At 40.7% G+C, this 23,492-nt stretch overlaps 1 protein-coding gene across 1 annotated transcript in view; it reads left to right on the plus strand.

Annotated features, from left to right (window-relative positions):
- The first annotated feature begins 1,924 nt into the window (after nucleotides 1-1,924).
- The window catches only part of unc119b (unc-119 homolog b (C. elegans)), a 23,355-nt gene continuing 1,787 nt past the window's right edge, over nucleotides 1,925-23,492 (plus strand). The window contains exons 1-3 of the mRNA XM_047805337.1: nucleotides 1,925-2,418; nucleotides 21,871-21,984; nucleotides 22,937-23,036. Coding sequence (XP_047661293.1) covers nucleotides 1,947-2,418; nucleotides 21,871-21,984; nucleotides 22,937-23,036 — 686 coding nt within the window. The 5' untranslated portion in view covers nucleotides 1,925-1,946. The remainder of the gene's footprint in view (nucleotides 2,419-21,870; nucleotides 21,985-22,936; nucleotides 23,037-23,492) is intronic.

Here is a 23,492-nt window from a genome sequence, read left to right on the forward strand (position 1 = left end):
GAGATTTTACTCTACACACCAGTGTATTTTAAAGTGTCTGGACATTTGTATCATTTTTATGGGCAAATAAAATATATAACATGTTGTGGACAGGCAACAATTTTTTACAAACTTTATGTCTTTCTAATGAAACCATCAAGCAATCAAATAAATTGTAAACACACTTTGGTCTTTATCAAATCAATAGCAGTACATATACAGTACAGCCCACCGCCGTCAGCACATTGAATAGCCGATAGAATGTCCAGAGAGAAAGTTTAATGTGTGTCTAATGTATATATGAAAAGTAAGTGTGTCTCTGTATGTGTTTTCTGAGTGAGCGCTTGCCTGTGTGCATTTCTGCTGATGAGAGCAACCACACTGATCACAAAGAGGGTAGCCATGTCAGCAAGCTCGTTAGATGAAATGACTGTGTGATTGCGTGTGTGTGTGTGTGTGTGTGTGTGTGTGTGTTTGTGTTGTGTGTATGTGAGTCCTTATTTTTATTCTTGCCCACCTCATACTCTACTCACAACATCACAAAGTCCTGATAACGCTTAACGTGTGTGATGTAGGCTATTGAGCATCATGTGATTAGATCATCATCACACGTTGTGCTATATATCCACTAAGTTGGCATTTATTACCATATTAAACTTTCCAAAGGCAATCATTATGAATGAATCAGAAAAAGGAGAATTAGGGATTAGCCAAACTTTAACAGCCACGTTGTCGTTCTAGCTGGGAAATATAGATTGTTTTTTTAATCTACACACAATACATACAGTATATGTTTAACAAAAATATTAAATATAGATATCTGAAATAGGCAAAGGTTTGGTAACAGCATTAATAATGAATGGATTCATCTTCAGTGAATGCTTTATCTTGGCCAGCTGGGGATCCAGAGCTGATCCAGGGAACAGTGGGTGCAACGCGGACGCTCATACACACTGGATCTGAAGCCAATTCATGACAGGTCACTCACACACACACACACACACACACACATGCTCACACACACACACACACACACACACACACACACACACACACACACACAAACCCACACACACAGACACACACAGACACACACAAACCCACGCACATACACACACACACACACACACACACACACACACACACACACAAACCCACACACATACCCACACAAATACACACACACACAAACCCACACATACACAAAAAAACCCACACAAATACACAAACACACATACACACAGACACCACACAAACACATACACACAGACACCACACAAACACATACACATACACATGAAATACATTCATATTCATATATGAGTAATTTAGCAAGGGGGAGAAAACCGGAGAACCCAGAGGAATGAACTGAGGACCCTTGAGCTGGGAGGCAGCGATGCTATCACCACCACCATGACCACATCCAACCACAACAATGATAGGGTTTGATGTTGTTTATGTTTTTTTTACAATTACAGAGTTTGTGTTGTTTATTATATAATGTTTTTGTTGATGATGACAATGATGATAACGATGATGATGATGATGATGATTGTGTTCACATAACAACTTCAGTGTCATGGTGTATGACGTCTATAAAATAATAAGAAAAGCAAGCAGCATCCTAAATAATAGGGAAAAAATAGAAAAAGAAATGTAATTCTTGGCACTTTAATGCATAAAGTTGGGTTTTTTAAGTACAATAGCTCAAATCTATTTTGTGTGTTTTGGATTTTCCCAATACATATATCCATTTAAAATAAAAAATAAAAAACAAACAAGCAAACAAAAAAAACCACAACGCTGTTGTTGAGAAGACGACAGTTTATAGCCGTGTTCCTTGTGAAGTTTTTTAATAAGTGTAATAACGTCTTATAGATTACACATGAAATGCAAATCACAGATGCTGATGGTTGCCTGGAGACCACACCCCTCATCACCCGGTTCACGCGCGCTGTGCCAGGCGAATGTGCCGTAAATCGCGGCCGACCGCGGATATAAATAAGCGCGTTTGGGGGTTAAATAAACAAATAAATAAAACAAATAGAACCCTTCGGCTTAGAGACGGTGTCCGCTTCGGTGTCTCGCTTGGACCGAGGGGCTTGGAGAGGAGGAGACGGGGGGATAAGGGGTGGAGGAGGAGGGACAGGATAATGAGCTATTCTTGTACCAGCGCAGGCAACAGCCAGGACGCACCGAGCTGTAATAAGAAGTGCGGCGGCGGCGTTAATCCCGCCAGTCGCAGCGGCACCGGACACGTCGATCCCAGTCCCAGCGACGGCGACTCGAGCTCGAACCTTGAACCAAAGGAGGCCATGAAAGTCAAAAAGGGCTGCAACACCACGGACGTGGGAGTCCCCGTCACCACCGAGGAGGAACTGCTGGCCAACACCATCATCACCCCGGAGGACGTGCTGGGATTGCAGAAGATCACGGAAAGTAAGTGGCGCTAATCTACGTCTTTACCGGAGACTGCGACCGTCTGGAAGATTATTATTATTATTATTATTATTATTATTATTATTATTATTATTATTATTATTATTATTATGAATGTATTTGTTGTTCTCAGTCATCGGATTTCTCACATGATCCAAACAAGCATGGCTGTTTACATGCGTCATATAGGCTGTAAGATACATTAAGCACTAAATCCCACTGATCATCAACTGTGTGTGTGTGTGTGTGTGTGTGTGTGTGTGTGTGTGTGTGTGTGTGTGTGTGTGTGTGTGAGTGCTATCACCTGAGTAGAGAGTGTTTTCTGCTCCTTGTTGCAAAGACACATTAGATTTCCATCAAATCAAATTCTGTTAGATTTAAACCATGAGATTGATCTCAGACCACATGAGATTGATCACAGACCACATGAGATTGATCACAGACCACATGAGATTGATCACAGACCACATGAGATTGATCACAGACCACATGTTGCAGGTGAGATGAGATCCGTGATCATCAATGGAAAGCATCCAAGCAACTTAAATAGTCTTCTATTGTTAGAAAGTTTTCTCTAATTGTAAGCATTTATTTCTCAGTGGAACAAAATCTTCCAACAGAATAAAGAAAAGCTTAAGAGCTTGAACGTCTAGAAATAGCTCAAATAATCCGGCATCCGCTTTATATAAGATATCTATACTTAGAAAGAATAATTTGATCTTGATTAAGACTTTTCATGCACTGTCTTTTTTTTCTAAAATATTCAAGATCCATTAACCACAGACCAGTTTGTAGTCATTTCTTAGTCATGTGTTTAGTCATGTTTATTTATAGTCCTGATGACACCCTGAAGGATGAGCTATATTTTAATCTTCAGAATGTCAAACCATCCTTTCTTCCTAAGTATTGTTAGATAACAGGCTGAAAATAGGTTCCCCATCATCATCATCATCATCATCATCATCATCATCATCATCATCATCATCATCATCATATATCCGTCTTAAAGTAGTTGATTTTCAGATTGGTCCTGAAGAAGAAACGTCTGATATTCTTTGTCACACAATGATATGTGGAAAATATCATTTGTGTGACAAATAGCAACATAATCAATATACAGATAGGTCCAAAAGTCTGAGACTCTAAATGCTCGATATCTTTATTATTTAAGATGAAGATTGAGCTCAATTTAGATTTTTAGGTGACAGATTTGTGACATTGAATGTGTTTCTACAAAATAATTTTTTCTATGAGTTATATTTCGATATTTAATATACTTCCCGCTCAAGTTTTTGCTCGTAATAGAAATATCATAGTTTGTAAGTCTTTGTCTCAGACCTTTGGATCACTGTATATTACATTGCTACTTGTTGCACAGGTGATATAGATACGGATTATTGATTCATTTAGAAAGCATGCAAAACAGAAGTGTGGCTTTGACTTTAGTTTAAAATCGCATTAGAGTTCCCTCAACGAATGACTTCAAATATTTTGTGTGTTTTGCAGGCTATTAATTCTGATATTCGGAATAGATCCTATTTTATCTAATTAATAAATCATGTTACTTAAAATTCCTTCAATCAAAAGCGGAGCTCATTCCTTAAGCTAAAAATGTAGTACTGGTTCATTAAAATAAAACATTAATATTAATGTTATATATTACAATAGATTACAATTGTACATTTAGCCATTTTAGGAGTGAAAGAAAATATTTAAGAGAACAAGATGTTATGCATGAGAGTACAAACCACTCCTAAATGAATCTTTAGAGACTTGTTTGATTTGATTCTTTCTTTCTATTTATTTAGTTATTTTTAGGGGGGGTGGGGGGAGATTGCACCTTCCTTTGCAATCTGTGCATTTAACCTGTGGAAGCTTCAGATTGCGCTGCTTTGACATGTCCTCTGTAGCTCCTGCAGGACATCTTCTCTGGACCACTGGACATCTACAGTAACTGTGATAATAACATTAAGATAGTCAGGATGTTAAATGACTCTAGAAACTTCGATGTGTAGCCGCATAGGAGGAAACTATTTATTAACTATGTTAATTTATTTTTTATTTTTTAGCAAGTTTTCATTTGAAGATTTACATTTAACGTGTTATAATTCTCATCAGTGAAATATAATCAACTGGTTTTGCACGTTGTGACTTTCAGTCACATTTCCTTACCTGCTATTTAAATTAAATTGGATAATATCTTATAGCTTGAGCATTATATTTGGCTCATAGTATATATTTAAATAGCAGTTTGTAATCCGGTATAAACATTAAAAAGCTGATGTCATGTGACTTCTTTTGGATGTCTCAGTGCTATATAATAAATTGTGTAATGTAGATATATCGCTATACGGATTTTATACTTTTATTTTGCATTTTTGATGCACAAATTTGCAGACGCTGTGGGATTGTCCAACAAAAAATCGTCAACAATAAATAGAAAGTATTTTTTGTCATATAAATAGACATCAGTTGTTGGCCATGTAGTGACCCACAAAACTCAGTTCCATTGATCCAACATTAATCCAATTCATTCATCACTTATTCACGTTTTCCTAACAAGTGTAGACTGTAACAGAAATCTTGGCTTTTACAGTTAATGTTTCTAACAGGAAGCTATGGCAAGAATCTTGTATGCAAGTCTTCACATTTATAAAACTAAATTGAGCCACAGGAAAAAAAAAATCCCAGAAAATCTATTTGCTGTAAGTCCTGTAATGTAGCTATTTAATTTTCCTGCTAAGACAGATTGAAGATGTTTGGAGAAGATAAGATCGGTATGTACTGTCTGTCACTGTGGGGATTGATTTGATATTGCTTCAGCACACTTATCCAAACATCTTCATAATATATTCACTCAATACTTCAACTGTACCATAATGATGAATTTGCCCCCCAAAAAAGATAACGTGTGTTTTCTCTGAGCCGTGAAGCAAGCCGACTGCTCCCGGTGCTGCATCGCGGGGCAGAGTGACACCCTCGAAACAAAGTGCAGTCAGCCCTCTTCCTCATACATGACTCCACAAATTCTAACGATTGTCTAGGGTTTTTGTGATTGACAGTGGAAACAGACTATGAGAGAGATGTCTGTCACATTATCAGGATTTGATCTCTGACAAGTTTCTGCATTGTCTGAGCTGCGGTTATGAAAATAGAGCCCTTAGTCATGTTGTGGGCTACAACATGACCTCTTGTTTAATGTGGCTTAAGATAAGAAAGCTGATGATTTGCTGACTGCCTGACTGACTGACTGACTGACTGACAGTCCAACTGACAGACCGACTAACTGACTGACCAATTGACAGACTGACTGTCTGACCGATTGACAGACTGACTGACCGAATGACAGACAGACAAACAGACAGACTGACTGACTGACTGACTGACTGAATGACTGACTAAGTGACACACTCAGTGTTTAAAAGCTGGATTGAGCCCTTAAAATGAGATCTGCACTTCCCTCAGTACTCACGCTAACCGTGATCCTTCCTGAGCTGTCAGAACGATCCTGCTTCTCACTTCTCAAGTGGTAATTACGAATGTGTCGTGTTCACATACTTTACTGTAAGAAAGAACATGAATCGTGGATATATTTCTTTCCATTTTAAGTTTTTTTAATTTAACAGTATAACGCATACCACTCCGGTAGCTACTAGCTAACCTGTAGAATGATTGCTGATCTACTTAAACGAATAATAAAAATGATGTAAATACTCTACTGAAATAGAGACATGAAGTACTATCATGGCACATATCTTTGAAAAAACTTCAATTACAGCTTCATTACAGCTTTTGTTTATACAGGATTAAACAATCCCATTTTATTTAAACGTTTCTTCTCAGTTACTTTGTTTGGATATTTTTAGGAACAGATAACTAAGGACGTGTTGAAGATGTACAACCTGCACCTTCGTATATTTTTAGCCACACTGGTTTATAAGCCCCTTAGCTAGACATGTTTAAATCCCTGAGGCATCTTTCTGGAATTTACTATGGTAACAGCGTGTGTAGGATGAAGCGAGGCGAGTCCCGCTCTCTCTCACACACACACTTTAATGAGCTTCTCTGGGTGGCCCGAGGCCCCGGACGGCCATCGTCGGCCTCGATTAGTTATAAAACAGCAAAACCGCATTTAAACTATAACAAAGCGGCAATTAGGATCGGCTGAAGTTAATCTAACCGTCTAAAGGTTACACCGCACTCTGTCTTATTTTGAATAGGATACACTGCTGGAAGTTTAATAGTGTTGTGGTGAAAGTTCCACAACCCTTTAAGAGACGTATGAGGAATCAGACGAGACAGCCGTGGGATCTCTGTTAAAAATTCATCAGTCAAAGAAGAAAAAAAAACCCAGATATATTCTGGAAACGTTCAAAGAGATATTCCGATGCGTCGAAATCCTATTTAATCATGATGTTCTCGATGAAAATCAGCACTGATGTGAGCATGAGAAGATGGCGAAATCGTTTACACTCATGTTTGCCCTTTTCTTCTCAGAGACGTGTTTGATTTGATTTATATCTGAGTTTAAACATTCATGAACTTCATCAACAGTGAGTCGTTTATTATTTTCCTGTAACATATACAGCACATCCTGTCAGGGTTTATTCCACATCCACAATTTCCAATTTTTCTTTTTTTTGTTTTTGTTTACAGAAAAAACGACACGTAATGCTTTTTTTAAATAATTTGCTTCTTTCTGGTATTACATCGTTCTATTGTCTATATTATGCGATCCGAGGACCTCTTGGCTAATCCTACAGCCTGTGTGTTATATTTGTTCTCTTTTTACACGCTCACTCCATCGGTGCTTTAAATTTTATAGAAAACTCTTACCGGTGAAGACACGTATGTCGTGATGACATCACATGACGCTCCTTGGCCGAATCTGCAGAAAATCTGCCGTGATTTCTAAAACATTACAAGCTTAGCTTAATTAACTCGCACTTAATACGCATGATTGTGTGTTCATTTCCACGAACACAAAATCACAGACTAATACAGAGACAATATGTATATACTGGAGACTCCCATGTCCATGGTTGACATCTCGAACCTGATGTGATCTTCTACTGTGTTGATGTGAGGCCTTATGAGATGCTTTTCCGATAACCATGTTTCTAAAGAACGCTTATTTGACTTACTTTAGCCTTTCTGTCAGCTCCTCGCAATGCGTCCGTTCACCTCTGACCTCTCTCACTAGGGTTCTTTATGCAGAGCTTAGTGTTTTTTTGCTCTTTTTCCTATTCTGTGTAAAAAATCTAGAGATGTCGTGTGAAAAGAATCCCTGGAGATCTACAGTTTCTGAACTAGTCAAAGCCATCCCATCTGCCACCAGCAACCATGCCACTGAGTCACTGAGATCAGATCTTTTCCCTCCATTCTGGTGCCCAATAGGACCAAAAATTTCTAGAAGGAAGAAATTACTAGAACTGAATATTATTCTAGTCTGATATTAAATATTAGTTTGATATTTAAAATACATTTTAACTTCATGCATGTAATAACTAAGATGTTTTTTTTCCTTTCATATTCCAAATGCCCAGGGGGACACGGTGGCTTAGTGGTTAGCACGTTTGCCTCACACCTCCAGGGTTGGGGGTTCGATTCCCGCCTCCGCCTTGTGTGTGTGGAGTTTGCATGTTCTTCCCGTGCCTCAGGGGTTTCTTCCGGGTACTCCGGTTTCCTCCCCCGGTCCAAAGACATGCATGGTAGGTTGATTGGCATCTCTGGAAAATTGTCCGTAGTGTGTGAGTGTGTGGGTGAATGAGAGAGTGTGTGTGCCCTGTGATGGGTTGGCACTCCATCCAGGGTGTATCCTGCCTCGATGCCCGATGACACCTGAGAAAGGCAAAGGCTCCCCGTGACCCGAGAAGTTTGGATAAGCGGTAGTGAATGAATGAATGAATGAATATTACAAATCCCAGTTCAGAGCTGATGTTGAGTTCGATTTTGGTTCCTCCATCCGTGCACAATTCACTAGAAACGTCACGACCACGTTAGTACACCGACTCGATGCGTCAGAGCTTCAGGTACGACAAACTGTTGCTCCACAGTCTACAGTGTGTGGAAGATCTCTTTGTCATCCATGACCAGAAATCTACATTGTTCATAGTGTAAAAAAAAAATCATCCAAACACTGAGAGCAGGATTAAAGTCTCGTGTCCCTATTCCTTTGTAACGTGAGCGACTGTGAACGTCGTGTACCGGGTGACATTTCCCGTCTGTGAGCTATTAATTCATGCAGTCATTCAGCTTTCGAGACGATGCACAAGAAGGTCAGAGGATATTCACTGAGATCATCATGTTTTAGCGCTGCAGTTGTTGTTTCTGAGAATTACATCAGCCAGACGGGTTTGAAAGCTAGCTGTCTTAAACATGTACTGTATGTCTAAATGCTCACAGAATAAATTAGCTTTATTAATAATAATGATTTATTTTAAACAGAAGTATTGTAGTAAGTGTAACGAAGCGGGATTGTCCTTCATATACATGTTTTTTTTTATTTACCAAAAAGGAACAATTATCACATAATAATTTAAAAATATTAACATATAAAAATTTTAATATGAATAAATATGGTAATTTTATGAGAATAACTTATAAATAGCTGTGCTGTAAGCAGAATAACACACCCTAGACAAGGGGTGCCAAATCTTATTAACAAACAGAAACCACACCTCAGTCTACTGAATCCCTGCACCCTCACCAAACCTTTGTGGATAAGACTGAGATTATACACTCCTGCTTTAGACCAGGACAGTGTAGTAACATAACTCCACATCATTGGTGTTGGGCCAAATATCTCAACCTTGCATCACTGATATCCATTCATTCATTTTTTTACCGCTTATCCGAAGTTCTCGGGTCACGGGGAGCCTGTGCCTATCTCAGGCGTCATCGGGCATCGAGGCAGGATACACCCTGGACGGAGTGCCAACCCATCACAGGCCACACACACTCATTCACTCACACACTCACACACTACGGACAATTTTCCAGAGATGCCAATCAACCTACCATGCATGTCTTTGGACTGGGGGAGGAAACCGGAGTACCCGGAGGAAACCCCCGAGGCACGGGGAGAACATTCAAACTCCACACACACAAGGTGGAGGCGGGAATCGAACCCCCGACCCTGGAGGTGTGAGGCGAACGTGCTTATTTCTGTTGTTTCCTTTTAGACCAGTTCCTTCTCACCAATTTCCAAGGAGCAAAATGACTCTGTCTTCTTTCGGCTGCTCCCCTTACGGTTTACCACAGCGGATCATTTTTCTCAAATTCCATCCATCTTCTGTCACACCAACCACCTGCATGTCTTCCCTCATCACATCCACAAACCCCTTTCTTGGCCTTCCTCTTCTTCTTCTGTCCAGCGGTTCCATCTCCATCGTTGTTCTTCCAATATTCCCTATATCCCTTCTCTGTATGTGGCCAAACCATCTCCATCTCAACTCTCTCACTTTGTCTCCAAACCTTCCTACCTGCGCTGTCAAGAACAATAAGCATATTTACAAAATTCTTACATTACCGTATCAGAGCGTAGTAGCTACATCGTTTCTGGCTTATCAACATTTTTATTCACTGATTTATTCCCATAAATCCTGAGCAAATATAAAACCTATCCACTGCTAATACTTTAGCCCTGTTTAGAATGAGGCTTACTTTAATAATATAAGTATATATTCGTATAGTCATCTAGGGAAGACTACTAATTAACACCCTCGAGCTCTTTTTCCATTTCTCGTGTTTGCGTCACCCGGAGTTCTTTATTACATTCGACGCCAGTCATAATATTGTCGCTCTCATAGTTACCCGACTCCGGCTCAGGACTGCAATTCCCATCAGCCACCACACCTCACCCGATTTGGTTCTTGTCACATGACTGTTTGTTTCTGATTCACGCTATGGTTTAATGAGCACTTTGGGGTTTTCAATCAGGGCTCTGATCAATGAGTCGGACACTTTAAGGGCTGTTTATCTTTTAGTTGTAAAATCCTTCCAGTGAGGGCACGGTGGCTTAGTGGTTAGCAGGTTCGCCTCACACCTCCAGGGTTGGGGGTTCGATTCCCGTCTCCGCCTTGTATGTGGAGTTTGCATGTTCTCCCCGTGCCTCGGGGGCTTCCTCCGGGTACTCCGGTTTCCTCCCCCGGTCCAAAGACATGCATGGTAGGTTGATTGGCATCTCTGGAAAAATTGTCCATAGTGTGTGAGTGTGTGTGTGTGTGCCCTGTGATGGGTTGGCACTCCGTCCAGGGTGTATCCTGCCTCTAAGCCCGATGACGCCTGAGATAGGCACAGGCTCCCCGTGACCCAAGAAGTTCAGATAAGCGGTAGAAAATGAATGAATGAATCCTTCCAGTGCACTGGAACATTGGCTCTGTAAAAAAAATCCCACAATGCACCTCAAAAAAACTGAGAGCGTACATGGTCAGTTTGTTCACTTATTGGAAATGACACCATATTTTCCGAAGCCTTTCAGCTGGGAAAAACAGAACAAAAACTTTAGTATTCTTCATAATGTACTTTAAATTGCAGAAAAAAATCAGTAAGATATCTTTCTACATGTCCTGCACGTTGTGTTCCAGGGTCCAGGGTCCGTTCCTTTGCGCTAACTCGAGTACTGATTGAGACGCACACAATGTTGTCGTTTGTTGTAAGCCTCTAGTCTGTATTTGTTTTGCCAAGAGACCATATTCAAATTTATGTTTACGTCTCGAACGTTTTTTTTTAAGCTTGACGTCGGTGTCGTTAGTGTTTCGTTTGAAAAGTAACTTGTATCCGCCTCCTCTGCGACTGACTCCCTGACAGTATCACAAAGAGCCAGATATTACTCCAGCTGTTGCAGTCAACAATGCGGCTGATTAAATCACGCGCCTTTCGCTTTCTTGTAACGACCTCCCAGAGGTGACGTACACCATAACAGCTACAATTTCATGTTATTAGTCATTACGTGGTCAGGAATTTCTAAAGCTGCAGGTTCAAACCTCAGCGTGATGTTTTTCTCTCGGATCCTAATCTGAGAAATGTTTTTTTTTTTTTACTTGTGTCCTCAATTTGCACATGATTTAATGGCAGTGTTTCTAATCTACTGCCATAGCAACTCACGGGCCACTTCAATTTAATTCGATTCACTTGCATTTGTATGGCGCTTTTAACAATCGCCATTGTTCAAGCAGCTTCAAAGAAATCCACATGGAGATTTGGATCCCTTATGGACAAGCGAGAGGTGAGAAGTGTGAAGGAAAATCTCCTAGAGAAGACATGAGAAAGAAACCGGACGACAGAGACGAAACCCATTCGAGGGTAAAAACTGTGAGGGGATGCGAAGTGCGACCGTCGTCTTCGGCGCATCGATGTTCATCGTTCGCAGCAAATAAAAGGGAAAATTGATTCAAAGTCCAAATGTATTAAAAAATAAATAGAATTTTCACTTTTAATTTTGTAAAAAAAAATAAGTGAAGTTATCAGATATACGACTTTACAACAAAGCTTTCACGTCAGTTGGTAATATTTCATCTCCCACGCTGTGGTATTATCAGTACAGTAGGCTATTTTCTGTTCATCTGTTGAAAACACAAAACTGGATATAATGAACCATGGCATGAATTTCACTTGTCTGGCCTTCGTCACTCTATTTATTACTTTTCTTTATTTCTGTATGGAAGCTCACCACATAGGTCTCCATTTTCGTCGCTGCCGTTTACTCCCTGGCTGAATCCCCTGATTAGATGGATTTGCTCCCATCGCTAAACCAGATTAGAGCCGCTGAGATCCACAGGACCGGAATACATTCCCGGCGTCGCTCCGTTTTCGCTTCAGAAATGGCTGACACAGCCGTCTCTGTTCAGTATTACTTTTTTATTGTCCCGCATTTTTATACGAGGTGTTTGTGACAGAAAATGTAGGAATTATTGAACATTTTACACAATGCTTCTGTATACTTTTTCATCTGTTTTTTATTAATTCTGTACTTGATTGTATTTTCAAGAAAGGCAAAGAAAATGAAAAAAATGGACAAATTCAAGATTCCCGTAATACAGACAAAAGAACATCTTCATCTACTGTAATTGTCCGTCTGATTCAGGACAGACAAAGACAGATATTTTTCTGTGGTGCATTTAGAAATAGAAATACATAATAAAAGGGGGCCAATAATAAATTCAAACCATTGCAGTGTTTTCTACTCATTTTCCTTTAATAAACTTTAGCAAATAGCAGCAGTATTCTTACGGGTTTTTACTTTTTAAAGGGATTTTTATGTATAATAGATTTCAAACTATAAACCTATAGGCTTCTTCTCTGATGAGCAATACTGCATCAACACTTTATCAACACTGCATCAACACTGCATCAACACTGCATCAACACTGCATCAACACTGCATCAACACTGTATCAACATTGAATCAACACTGAATCAATACTGCATCAACACTGTATCAACACTGCATCAACACTGCATCAACACTGTATCAACACTGCATCAACACTGTATCAACACTGTATCAACACTGCATCAACACTGTATCAACACTGCATCAACACTGTATCAACACTGCATCAACACTGTATCAACACTGCATCAATACTGCATCAACACTGCATCAACACTGTATCAACACTGAATCAATAATGCATCAATACTGTGTCAACACTGATTCAACACTGCATCAACACTGTATCAACACTGTATCAACACTGCATCAACACTGTATCAACACTGCATCAATACTGCATCAACACTGTATCAATACTGCATCAACACTGCATCAACACTGTATCAACACTGCATCAATACTGCATCAACACTGTATCAACACTGCATCAATACTGTATCAACACTGCATCAATAATGTATCAACACTGTATCAACATTGAATCAACACTGAATCAATAATGCATCAATACAGTGTCAACACTGCATCAACACTGTATCAACACTGCATCAACACTGTATCAACACTGTATCAACGCTGCATCAACACTGCATCAATACTGCATCAGCACTGTATCAACACTGCATCAATACTGTATCAACACTGCATCAATAATGTATCAACACTGTATCAACATTGAATCAACACTGAATCAATAATGCATCAATACTGTGTCAATACTGCATCAACACTGCATCAATACTGCATCAACACTGCATCAACACTGTATCAACACTGTATCAATACTGCATCAACACTGCATCAACACTGTATCAACACTGCATCAACACTGTATCAATACTGCATCAACACTGTATCAATACTGCATCAACACTGCATCGGCACTGTATCAATACTGCATCAACACTGCATCAATACTGCATCAATACTGCATCAACACTGCATCAACACTATCAACACTGCATCAACACTGCTTCAACACTGCATCAACACTGCATCAACACTGCATCAACACTATCAACACTGCATCAACACTGCTTCAACACTGCATCAACACTGCATCAACACTGCATCAACACTATCAACACTGCATCAACACTGCTTCAACACTGCATCAACACTGCATCAACACTGCATCAACACTATCAACACTGCATCAACACTATCAACACTGCATCAACACTGCTTCAACACTGCATCAACACTGCATCAACACTGCATCAACACTGCATCAACACTGCATCAACACTGCATCAATACTGCATCAATACTGCATCAACACTGCATCAACACTATCAACACTGCATCAACACTGCATCAACACTGTATCAACACTGCATCAACACTGCATCAATACTGCATCAACACTGCATCCACTATCAACACTGCATCAACACTGCATCAACACTGCTTCAACACTGCATCAACACTGTATCAACACTGCATCAACACTATCAACACTGCATCAACACTGCATCAACACTGCTTCAACACTGCATCAACACTGTATCAACACTGCATCAACACTGCATCAACACTGTATCAACACTGCATCAATACTGCATCAATACTGCATCAACACTGCATCAACACTATCAACACTGCATCAACACTGCTTCAACACTGCATCAACACTGTATCAACACTGCATCAACACTGCATCAACACTGCATCAACACTGCTTCAACACTGCATCAACACTGTATCAACACTGCATCAACACTGCTTCAACACTGCATCAACACTGTATCAACACTGCATCAACACTATCAACACTGCATCAACACTGCATCAACACTGCATCAACACTGCATCAATACTGCATCAACACTGTATCAACACTGTATCAACACTGTATCAACACTGTATCAACACTGTATCACAAGTTAAATACAGGCCACATTTCCTTGACTCTGTGGTTACTTCACAGATCAATACAGCAAAAACTATGGGAGTCTCTCCTGATTTTAAAAGCGTTTCTGCTGCCAGATGCATTTTTTTGGACTTGCCATATGGCACCGCTCAGATTTAATCCTAACTCTAGCTCCTGCTTACATTCAGTGTTTTTCACCAGGCTAACGTTCACCAGCTCACGTGTTCTGGGATTTCCAGTCAGTTTACTAAAGCCGTACTTCTCTCAAGCAAGGGAGATGAACTTAGCTGTGTGACTGTACGTCTTCTGTGTAATACAACATACACCAACTCCTGTAAGCACAAGAGGAAACAAGGAAATTAGAGGACAGAATGAGGCCAGACTGGTTCAAACTGGTTTTATGTATCCTTTAGAAATATATATGAATAAAACCTGTGTCAGTTCAAACATGCAGACCAGATGATTCGCTGTGGTGACACCAAACTGGGAGCAGCCGAAAGAACAACATAAGTTCGTCCCTCAAGCTTGAAATCACAGAAATTAAAGCACAGTAAAAAAAACAAACTCTGTCATCATCATAAGATCGTGCAATATTTCAAAATAATTTTGGAATAAGCCCCAAAATCTAACATTTTTGGCCATAACAGTGCAAAAAAAGGAACTGATAAACCTGAAGGCGATGATGACACAGAAAAGCTCCCTGACAGGAAATGGATTGAGAAACCATCCTCTTCTAAGGAACAAAGGATGTTGGGATTATATATGAAGTCCTCCAGGACAGACGGTCGTGAGAGTACTTTAGTTCATTTAGTTAAAGTGAGGTTTAACCCAGTGAGCCTTAACGGCCATATGTTTCCTTAAGCATCCTTTATCTCGTTAGTCATTCAGTACCTACCTTAAGATAAAGGAAATCCTAAATCCTGAAGAAGGGTTAGCGTGAACGAAGGTGTTTTTGTGGGGTATAATACCGGACACTAGGACGTTGTTTGATGACCACGCCACATTTTAGGAAAGCTAATTATATATTTCTGATATTTCCACAGATTACATTCAATTTAATTTTTAAGCAGTTAAATTCTGCTAAAAATGTAAAATTCTAAAATGGGAAAAAATCAAAACTTAATCAGAATCGTAAGTCTTTTTTTTCCCTTCTTTTTTCTTTTAAAATAGTACAGTTAAGAGAACTACTGTTACAAGCCATGTACATGTAACTGTATGGAATATGAACAATGTTAGCGATTTTGTATTTTTTAATTGGTATTTTATCTCTTCTAAATGTTGACATGAATGAGCTTTTATAGAAAAAAGAGTGAATGTTGCAGCCAAAAATGCAGATATTACTTATATATTTTATTTAAATTTTTACCTTTAAAGGTGGGGTGTACGATATTTGAAAGGCAATGTTGACATTTGAAATCACCAAAACAAACACGCCCCTAACCCAAACGTGTCCCACCCCTGTATCGATAGCTCCGCCCACACATACATACGTAACCCAGGCGACTAATGGAAAGAAACGTGTCTTTATCATAGCTGAAGGGAAGAACAATACGATTGTAATAAACAAACAAGCAAAAATGACACACAAGCATAATCATGTAAAGGACAAAGGCATATATTAGTTCTGTGTAACAAAGCAAAACCAACGTTACTCACCTATCGAGAAGGAAAAAAAGCAACCTCGTCATCCCATCGCAGGCCTTCCTGCTCCTTCAGTTCTCTCCAGCGCTGGAAAGCTGATCCTATATTAACACGGGTCATACTTCTTGCCTTATCGTAAGTCTTTTTTCGCTTTTTGTTTTTATCCTCCATGTCAATGTTTCAATCGCTTTCTGCTAATGTCACACATGCGCACCGAACACTCTCTCCGCCGCATATTGACAAGACACGCCCCTTTCTGCTAATTGGCTACACCTTTGTTTTGTTTTTGTTTTGTTTGTTGGCCCTACTCAGTTTTTTGAAGCATTTCTCAAACATCGTGCACCCCACCTTTAAATACCTACCAGTTATGATATAATTGTGAATATAATATATAATGTTTTGATGATATTTTGAATCTTCAGAGAATCTGCAGTTATTTAAAAAAGCTCCTATGAGTTTGCTTGGTTTTTGCATTTGTAACATACAGTAGCTATATCTGTCTGTCTGTCTGTTTACCTTCTTGTATTTGTCTGTTTACTTTAAAGAGTTAGCTAGCTAGGAAGATAGCTAGTTAGCTTGGTCTGCTTTTTCCATGTACAAACGTTCCCTTTGAAGCCATCCCGTAGGTTTCATCTGGCCTTTCTCCCATGGTTTGCATTACAAGTGTCTCGCTTTCACTGGAGAAGTGTTCTGTTTGGCCAGTAAGAGAACGACAGGCACATTTTCAGCGTGGGAGTGCAGACGAGTGGAGGCGAGTCGGTGGCAGAAGAGAAAGCAGGGTGAAATGGAATAGATGAGAAAAAACATCAAGAAAGCATGACAGCGGCGTCTGAAGCTCGGCGAAGAAGAGAGGATGAGAGGGAATGAGGAAGCAGAAGAAACAGCTCATAAGTGCAGCACCTTGTAGCTTCTGCTTGTCTGTCAGTCAGAGTTGAAAGTGAGCGGTCCGGCACGAGTACCCTTGAGAACGTCTTTCAGGAGATAGGAAAGACGGAAAGGAAAACATACTGACACTTGAGTTTCTTTTGTATGTGGAAGAGGTTTATTTTCTGTTTCTGTTATACAGGCAGTTTGACATCTAGAAAAGCATCACAGTGAACAACACAGCAAACCTTAAAGCTAGAGCAGATCAGGTTCTGAGGCTACAGGACAGGTTCATCCAAAACTGGACAGTTGAAGACCAGGTGACGTCCACGCTACGGTCACTGAAGTCACATATTCATCTGAAGCTTTTGACCAGTATCTGCATTCAGCTGCTTCCACACGATTAAATTAGTTTGGTTTATTTTGCATTATGAAAAGCTGCTTCTGATATACAGTGACGATATTTCTTCCTAGCAAAAAGTAGTTTTAAAGAAACTTTCCTTAAACATTGACGCAAATGCTGGCTTTGTGTGTGTGTGTTTTTTTTTTTTTAGGACCGAGTTCCAGTTCCAAAATGCATTATTAGGTGAATAAAATATAGGTTAGTCACAAAAGCTGCATCACGCCATGAATCATACAAAAGCGACATAAGTGAGTCATAAACAACTGCGAATCCACATACCGCTGTAGTCCGTAATGGCTATATTTTTGTCCGTCTCTGTGCGGTTGAGGAGAAAAGGGGAAATTGTTCGTATGGTAATAATCACATGCTGTTACCGAGTCCGGCGGCTGACAGATTTAATGCTTGTCACCCTTTAACAAATGTAGACGTGCTAAACACTTGTTCCTGCTGACTGATTGTGGGGTTCTGTGCTGTTCATGGCCTTTTAAATCAGGTTTTGTTATTTGTGGCAATCGCAGGTTGTGGTGTATGTTGTGCTAAAGCAAAAAAAAATAAATGCTTCGTAATTTCAATTGCGGTCATAGTGTGTGTGTGTGTGTGTGTGTGTGTGTGTGTGTGTGTGTGTGTGTGTGTGTGTGTGTGTGTGTGTGTGTGAGAGAGAGAGAGAGAGAGAGAGAGAGAGAGAGAGAATGGGGGGGCGGGCAATTGAAAACCTTTTATATAGCTCTTTTCATTTTTTTTTTTCTTTTTGCAATCCATGTGAGCCCTTGTCATGAGTAATTTTCATTTGAAGTCCTTCCTGTGTTTGAGTCTTTCGCCAACTACGGAGTTCCTACCGTTTTTTCAACAGTTTAAAATTTGCACAAATTAGTAAAAAAAAAAACTCTGAAAAATCGGTGAGGTGCGGAGAAGAGAATGGACAGACTGGTATATGGTCTGGTCGCGCTGTACAGCGATGCTGAGCTGAAAACCATCTTAGAACGTGCAGCATGTCGGACCGTGAAGAGAAAGGGCTACAATGGAAGAAGTCCACATCGGGGTCCAGTCCTATCACCCAAGAACTGGAATCTGAGGCTAAAATGGGCATTGGCTTTTTTTAAGGTTGGTGGTGGCTCAAGTCGTTAAGGCTCTATTCTATTCTTTCATTCTTTTTTTCATTATTCGAACTTCTCGGGTCACAGGGAGCCTGTGTCTATCTCAGGCGTCATCGGGCATCGAAGCAGGATACACCCTGGACGGAGTGCCAACCCATCACAGGGCACACACACTCTCTCATTCACTCACACACACACACTCACACACTACGGACAAATTTCCAGAGATGCCAATCAACCTACCATGCATGTCTTTGGACCGGGGGAGGAAACCGGAGTACCCGGAGGAAACCCCCGAGGCACGGGGAGAACATGCAAACTCAACACACACAAGGCGGAGGCGGGAATCGAACCCCCAACCCTGGAGGTGTGAGGCGAACATGCTTAACCACTAAACCACTGTGCCCCCCCCTTTCTATTCTATTCTATTCTATTATAAGCTTTCCTAAACTGAACCCTTGAAGACTGTAAAAATGAAGAAATCTTAATTTCTATTGAATATTTCATGGATTCATGGATACTTCGGGCTGCTGGTGGTAGTGGTATAATGTGTGAGGCAGGTAGAAGGGAAAGAGTCGTACAAATAACCAATCTAAGTATTGTTGCTGAAATCATGGCTACGTTTTAAAGAGCACAGATGTTCTCCGATGGTTTCAACGACAACACCGCATTGAGTTCCAAGTACTTCAATTGCCACCAGATCTGAACCCATTAGAGGAGCATTACGATGTGGTAGACAGGGAAAATTCACAACGGGAATGCGCGTCTAACAAGAAGCAATTTTGTGCTGCAATCATCTCAACATGGAGCAGAATCTCCAGCACCTTGTGGAATCCACGCTGTGACGGATTGAGGCAGTTCTGGGAGAAAAACGGTGTTAGTAATGGTTTGTTCCTAATAATATGGCCAGAGGGTGTATATTTTAGTTTACCCAAATTTTACTCCTTGTTGTGCAGCGTATCGTGAAATTTCCCTGTGGCGCCGAGCATTACCTCACTGCGCCGAGAAGATTACTCACTGCTTTATCAAATCCGCTTCTCCATTCAGTCGCTCGTCCTCACTCTCTCTCTCTCCATCTCCATTATGTTTCATAGAAAGCACTCGACTGTCTGCTACAGATACCAAATTTCTAATCTCCTGTTGCCACAATTTAGCATTTCATAGGTAATAAAATTGTAACTTTTAATATGGGTTGGCGATAAGACGGTGAGTCGGTTTCAAAAAGTGCCGGAGTATGAACATGGATTCTTGGTTATTTCAGAGATATTTCAGAATTGATGCAGAGAGATCATTCGGACGTTCAAGAATGTACCGTCGACCTTAGATGGTGTTCATTCATTCATTCATTTTCTACCGCTTATCCGAACCACCTCGGGTCACGGGGAGCCTGTGCCTATCTCCGGCGTCATCGGGCATCGAGGCAGGTTACACCCTGGACGGAGTGCCAACCCATCGCAGGGCACACACACACACTCTCATTCACTCACACACTCACACACTACGGACAATTTTCCAGAGATGCCAATCAACCTACCATGCATGTCTTTGGACCGGGGGAGGAAACCGGAGTACCCGGAGGAAACCCCGGAGGCACGGGGAGAACATGCAAACTCCACACACACAAGGCGGAGGCGGGAATCGAACCCCCAACCCTGAAGGTGTGAGTTGAACGTGCTAACCACTAAGCCACCGTGACCCCCTTTCTATTCTATTCTATACCTTAAATTCTGAGATGCTTTTCTACTAACCAGAGTTGTAAATGAGTGGTTATTTAAAATAACCCTGAACAAGGCATTTGTGCCTGGATGTTTTTTTGTTTAGGGTAAAAATCTCAGAAGGATGTGTTTCGATATCCTTTTGTGGTGACCATGTTTTTGAAACTCTCACTTCATCCTGTTTATCACCAACAATCATGGTATTCCTGAGTCACCACATATTTTCCCCCGTTCTGATGTTTTCGGAGCATTAGACCCACTTTCATGCACTGTTGCCAAATGGTCTATGTTAGAGGTCTTCTCAGGTCTAAAGAAATGTACCCGACCCCAAGTGACCCGAATCACTTTTTACCCGAACCCAGCTTGCATAATTATTTTTTTTTTTAAGAAAGACCCGACCTGATACAAACCCGGAAAAAATAGACCCGAGTCCGACCCGACCCAATTTTTTTTAACCCGACTGGACCCGAATGTTGCGTAACTCTACACTAAAGTAACCGCTACAGAGTGGATTCAGAATTGATTGACAGGTCTGTTCCAACGAAAATGATCTTACCGCCAGCTGCATGTTGCCAGCCACATGTCGCAAGTGGTCTTGGCAAACAGAAGAAAGGTTGGAAAAGGACTCGAGTCGATGCACACACACGAGATACAGTAGTTCGGGTCTTCTCGGGTCCGTTCGGTAAAAACACATTCATTTGAAATTACCCGAGACCTGACGCCGCTATTATTATACCCGACCCGTGTCCGAGGTACATGTGAAACTTTTAGATCCGAACCCGCTCGGGTCTCGGGTCGGATCTCGTGTTTTTGGATCTAAGTGGACCCGTAAAGACCTCTAGTCTATGTACCCTGGAAGTTACTGGGTTGTAGAGGTAAATGGACCTAAATCCACTGTATCCCGGTATGACCCTCACTGCTCAGATGATATAAGCAGCTTAAACCTTAATCTGGGCCTGGTGTATTCACCGACGAGGCTTATGTGACAATGGGAAATGCATCCACAGGACCAGTTATGATGCCTTCTCCCAGAAGTATACAACACTTCTTGCAAAAACTTGCACAGCTAACAAAGTAGACCTGTTTACCAGACAACTTTATTCCTGACCTCTTCCAGTCACGTTCATTACACATGAACGCTGTGGTTATGTGCTGTTGGGCAGATAACAGGAGGGATTAAAAAATGAAAGCCTGTGCTGTGTGAACACATATATGAGTGTAAGGGTATTAGAGTGAATATACTGTACGGAACGACCCAGGAATCCCTCAGGGCTCCAACTGCTAGTCCAGTCTCTGGGATACAGGTTGTCTTGATTTGTCCATTGGAATATAAAAAAAAATTTCGATGTCATTCATGCAGCCAGAAGTCGTTTTCGGCATATGTGAATGAATTGTGGGTTTATATACGACAGATATGTGACAGACATATTAGTTATAAATCTTCACCATCTTCCTTTTTCCAGATTACTTGTGCAGTCCAGAAGACAACGTATACAACATTGACTTCACACGGTTTAAGATAAGGGACATGGAGACAGGGACGGTGCTGTTTGAGATAACAAAGCCTCCAGTAACGGGTAAGTCCGAGCCGGTCCGAGCGATCCGATTACATAACTGTTCTCTCTCTCAGCGTGGATTTATTTTTCACAGAAATAGATAGACAACAAGTGCGTCCCTAACATGTGTAATACCATCTCTAGGAATTTATATACTGTAGTATGTTTTAGAGATTTCAGGTTTTGATCTGAAATCAGACCGATCCGTACCAGATCGGATATTTGATCCGATGGTCACATCGGGTTAAAAAAATATCAGTATCCGATCAAAAAAAAGTCTTTAGTATGTTTTATATATAACAAAATAAGATCGATTATATAAAAAAATAATTATTTACTAAATATAAAAAAAATGTAATAAACAAAAAATAAATAAATAAAGTGATTATAACAGGAGGGCACGGTGGCTTAGTGGTTAGCACATTCGCCTCACACCTCCAGGGTTGGGGGTTCGATTCCCGCCTCCACCTTGTGTGTGTGGAGTTTGCATGTTCTCCCCGTGCCTCGGGGGTTTCCTCCGGGTACTCCGGTTTCCTCCCCCGGTCCAAAGACCTGCATGGTAGGTTGATTGGCATCTCTGGAAAATTGTCCGTAGTGTGTGTGTGTGTGAGTGAATGAGAGTGTGTGTGTGTACCCTGTGATGGGTTGGCACTCCGTCCAGGGTGTATCCTGCCTCGATGCCCGATGACGCCTGAGATAGGCACAGGCTCCCCGTGACCCGAGAAGTTCGGATAAGCAGTAGAAAATGAATGAATGATTAGAACATGTGTAAAATATGTGATGTTAAAATTTGTTAACTAATCTTTACAATTGCAAAATATTAACAGATTTTGTTCAAATAAAACCTACATATCGTGATAGAGATATCGGGGAAATTTGTTTAAGAATCCTGATGATATTTTTGATCAAGAAATAAAAATCCCTTTAAATTACGTCAAACTGTGACGTGTCATTTTCACGTCTGTTGCATCAGACAAAGGTGGAGAGAAACGAGACGTTGACCCCAGCGCTGGAAGATTCGTTCGATACCAGTTCACTCCAGCATTTCTACGCCTACGTCAGGTTGGAGCCACGTAAGTAAGACATTTATATACGATTCCCAGAAGCGAGACGTTTTAAATAAACTGGTGGGCTTGAGCGGGAATGAGAGCTCGACTGCCCTCGTTATGTAATGATCACGGAATAAATTGGACTGAGCAGGAAACGCTGTTCAGAAACGAGGGATTCCACAGCGGAGGTCTATATTCAGCCTTTCAGAAGACGCCTGTAATATTTAGGTCAGAATAAATAAGCTGAAGGAAAGAAGATCGTAATGAATCCTACTTTAGCCCTAGATTGGGAAAGTTTTAAATGTGGAGGTTGATGAAATTATGCCGCATTGGACGTAACACTTACACCACGACCGGGAATTCGGAACACCGTCATTTATGTATTATGTCGTGTGAATTCAAGATATAGAGCTACAAACAGGTTGTTTATCATCTTGTTTACTGTTCTGAACTCCACCTGAGATCCTGAGTCGGAATTGT

The sequence above is a fragment of the Tachysurus fulvidraco genome, chromosome 21 (assembly GCF_022655615.1).
Source record: "Tachysurus fulvidraco isolate hzauxx_2018 chromosome 21, HZAU_PFXX_2.0, whole genome shotgun sequence".
NCBI lineage: Eukaryota > Metazoa > Chordata > Actinopteri > Siluriformes > Bagridae > Tachysurus > Tachysurus fulvidraco.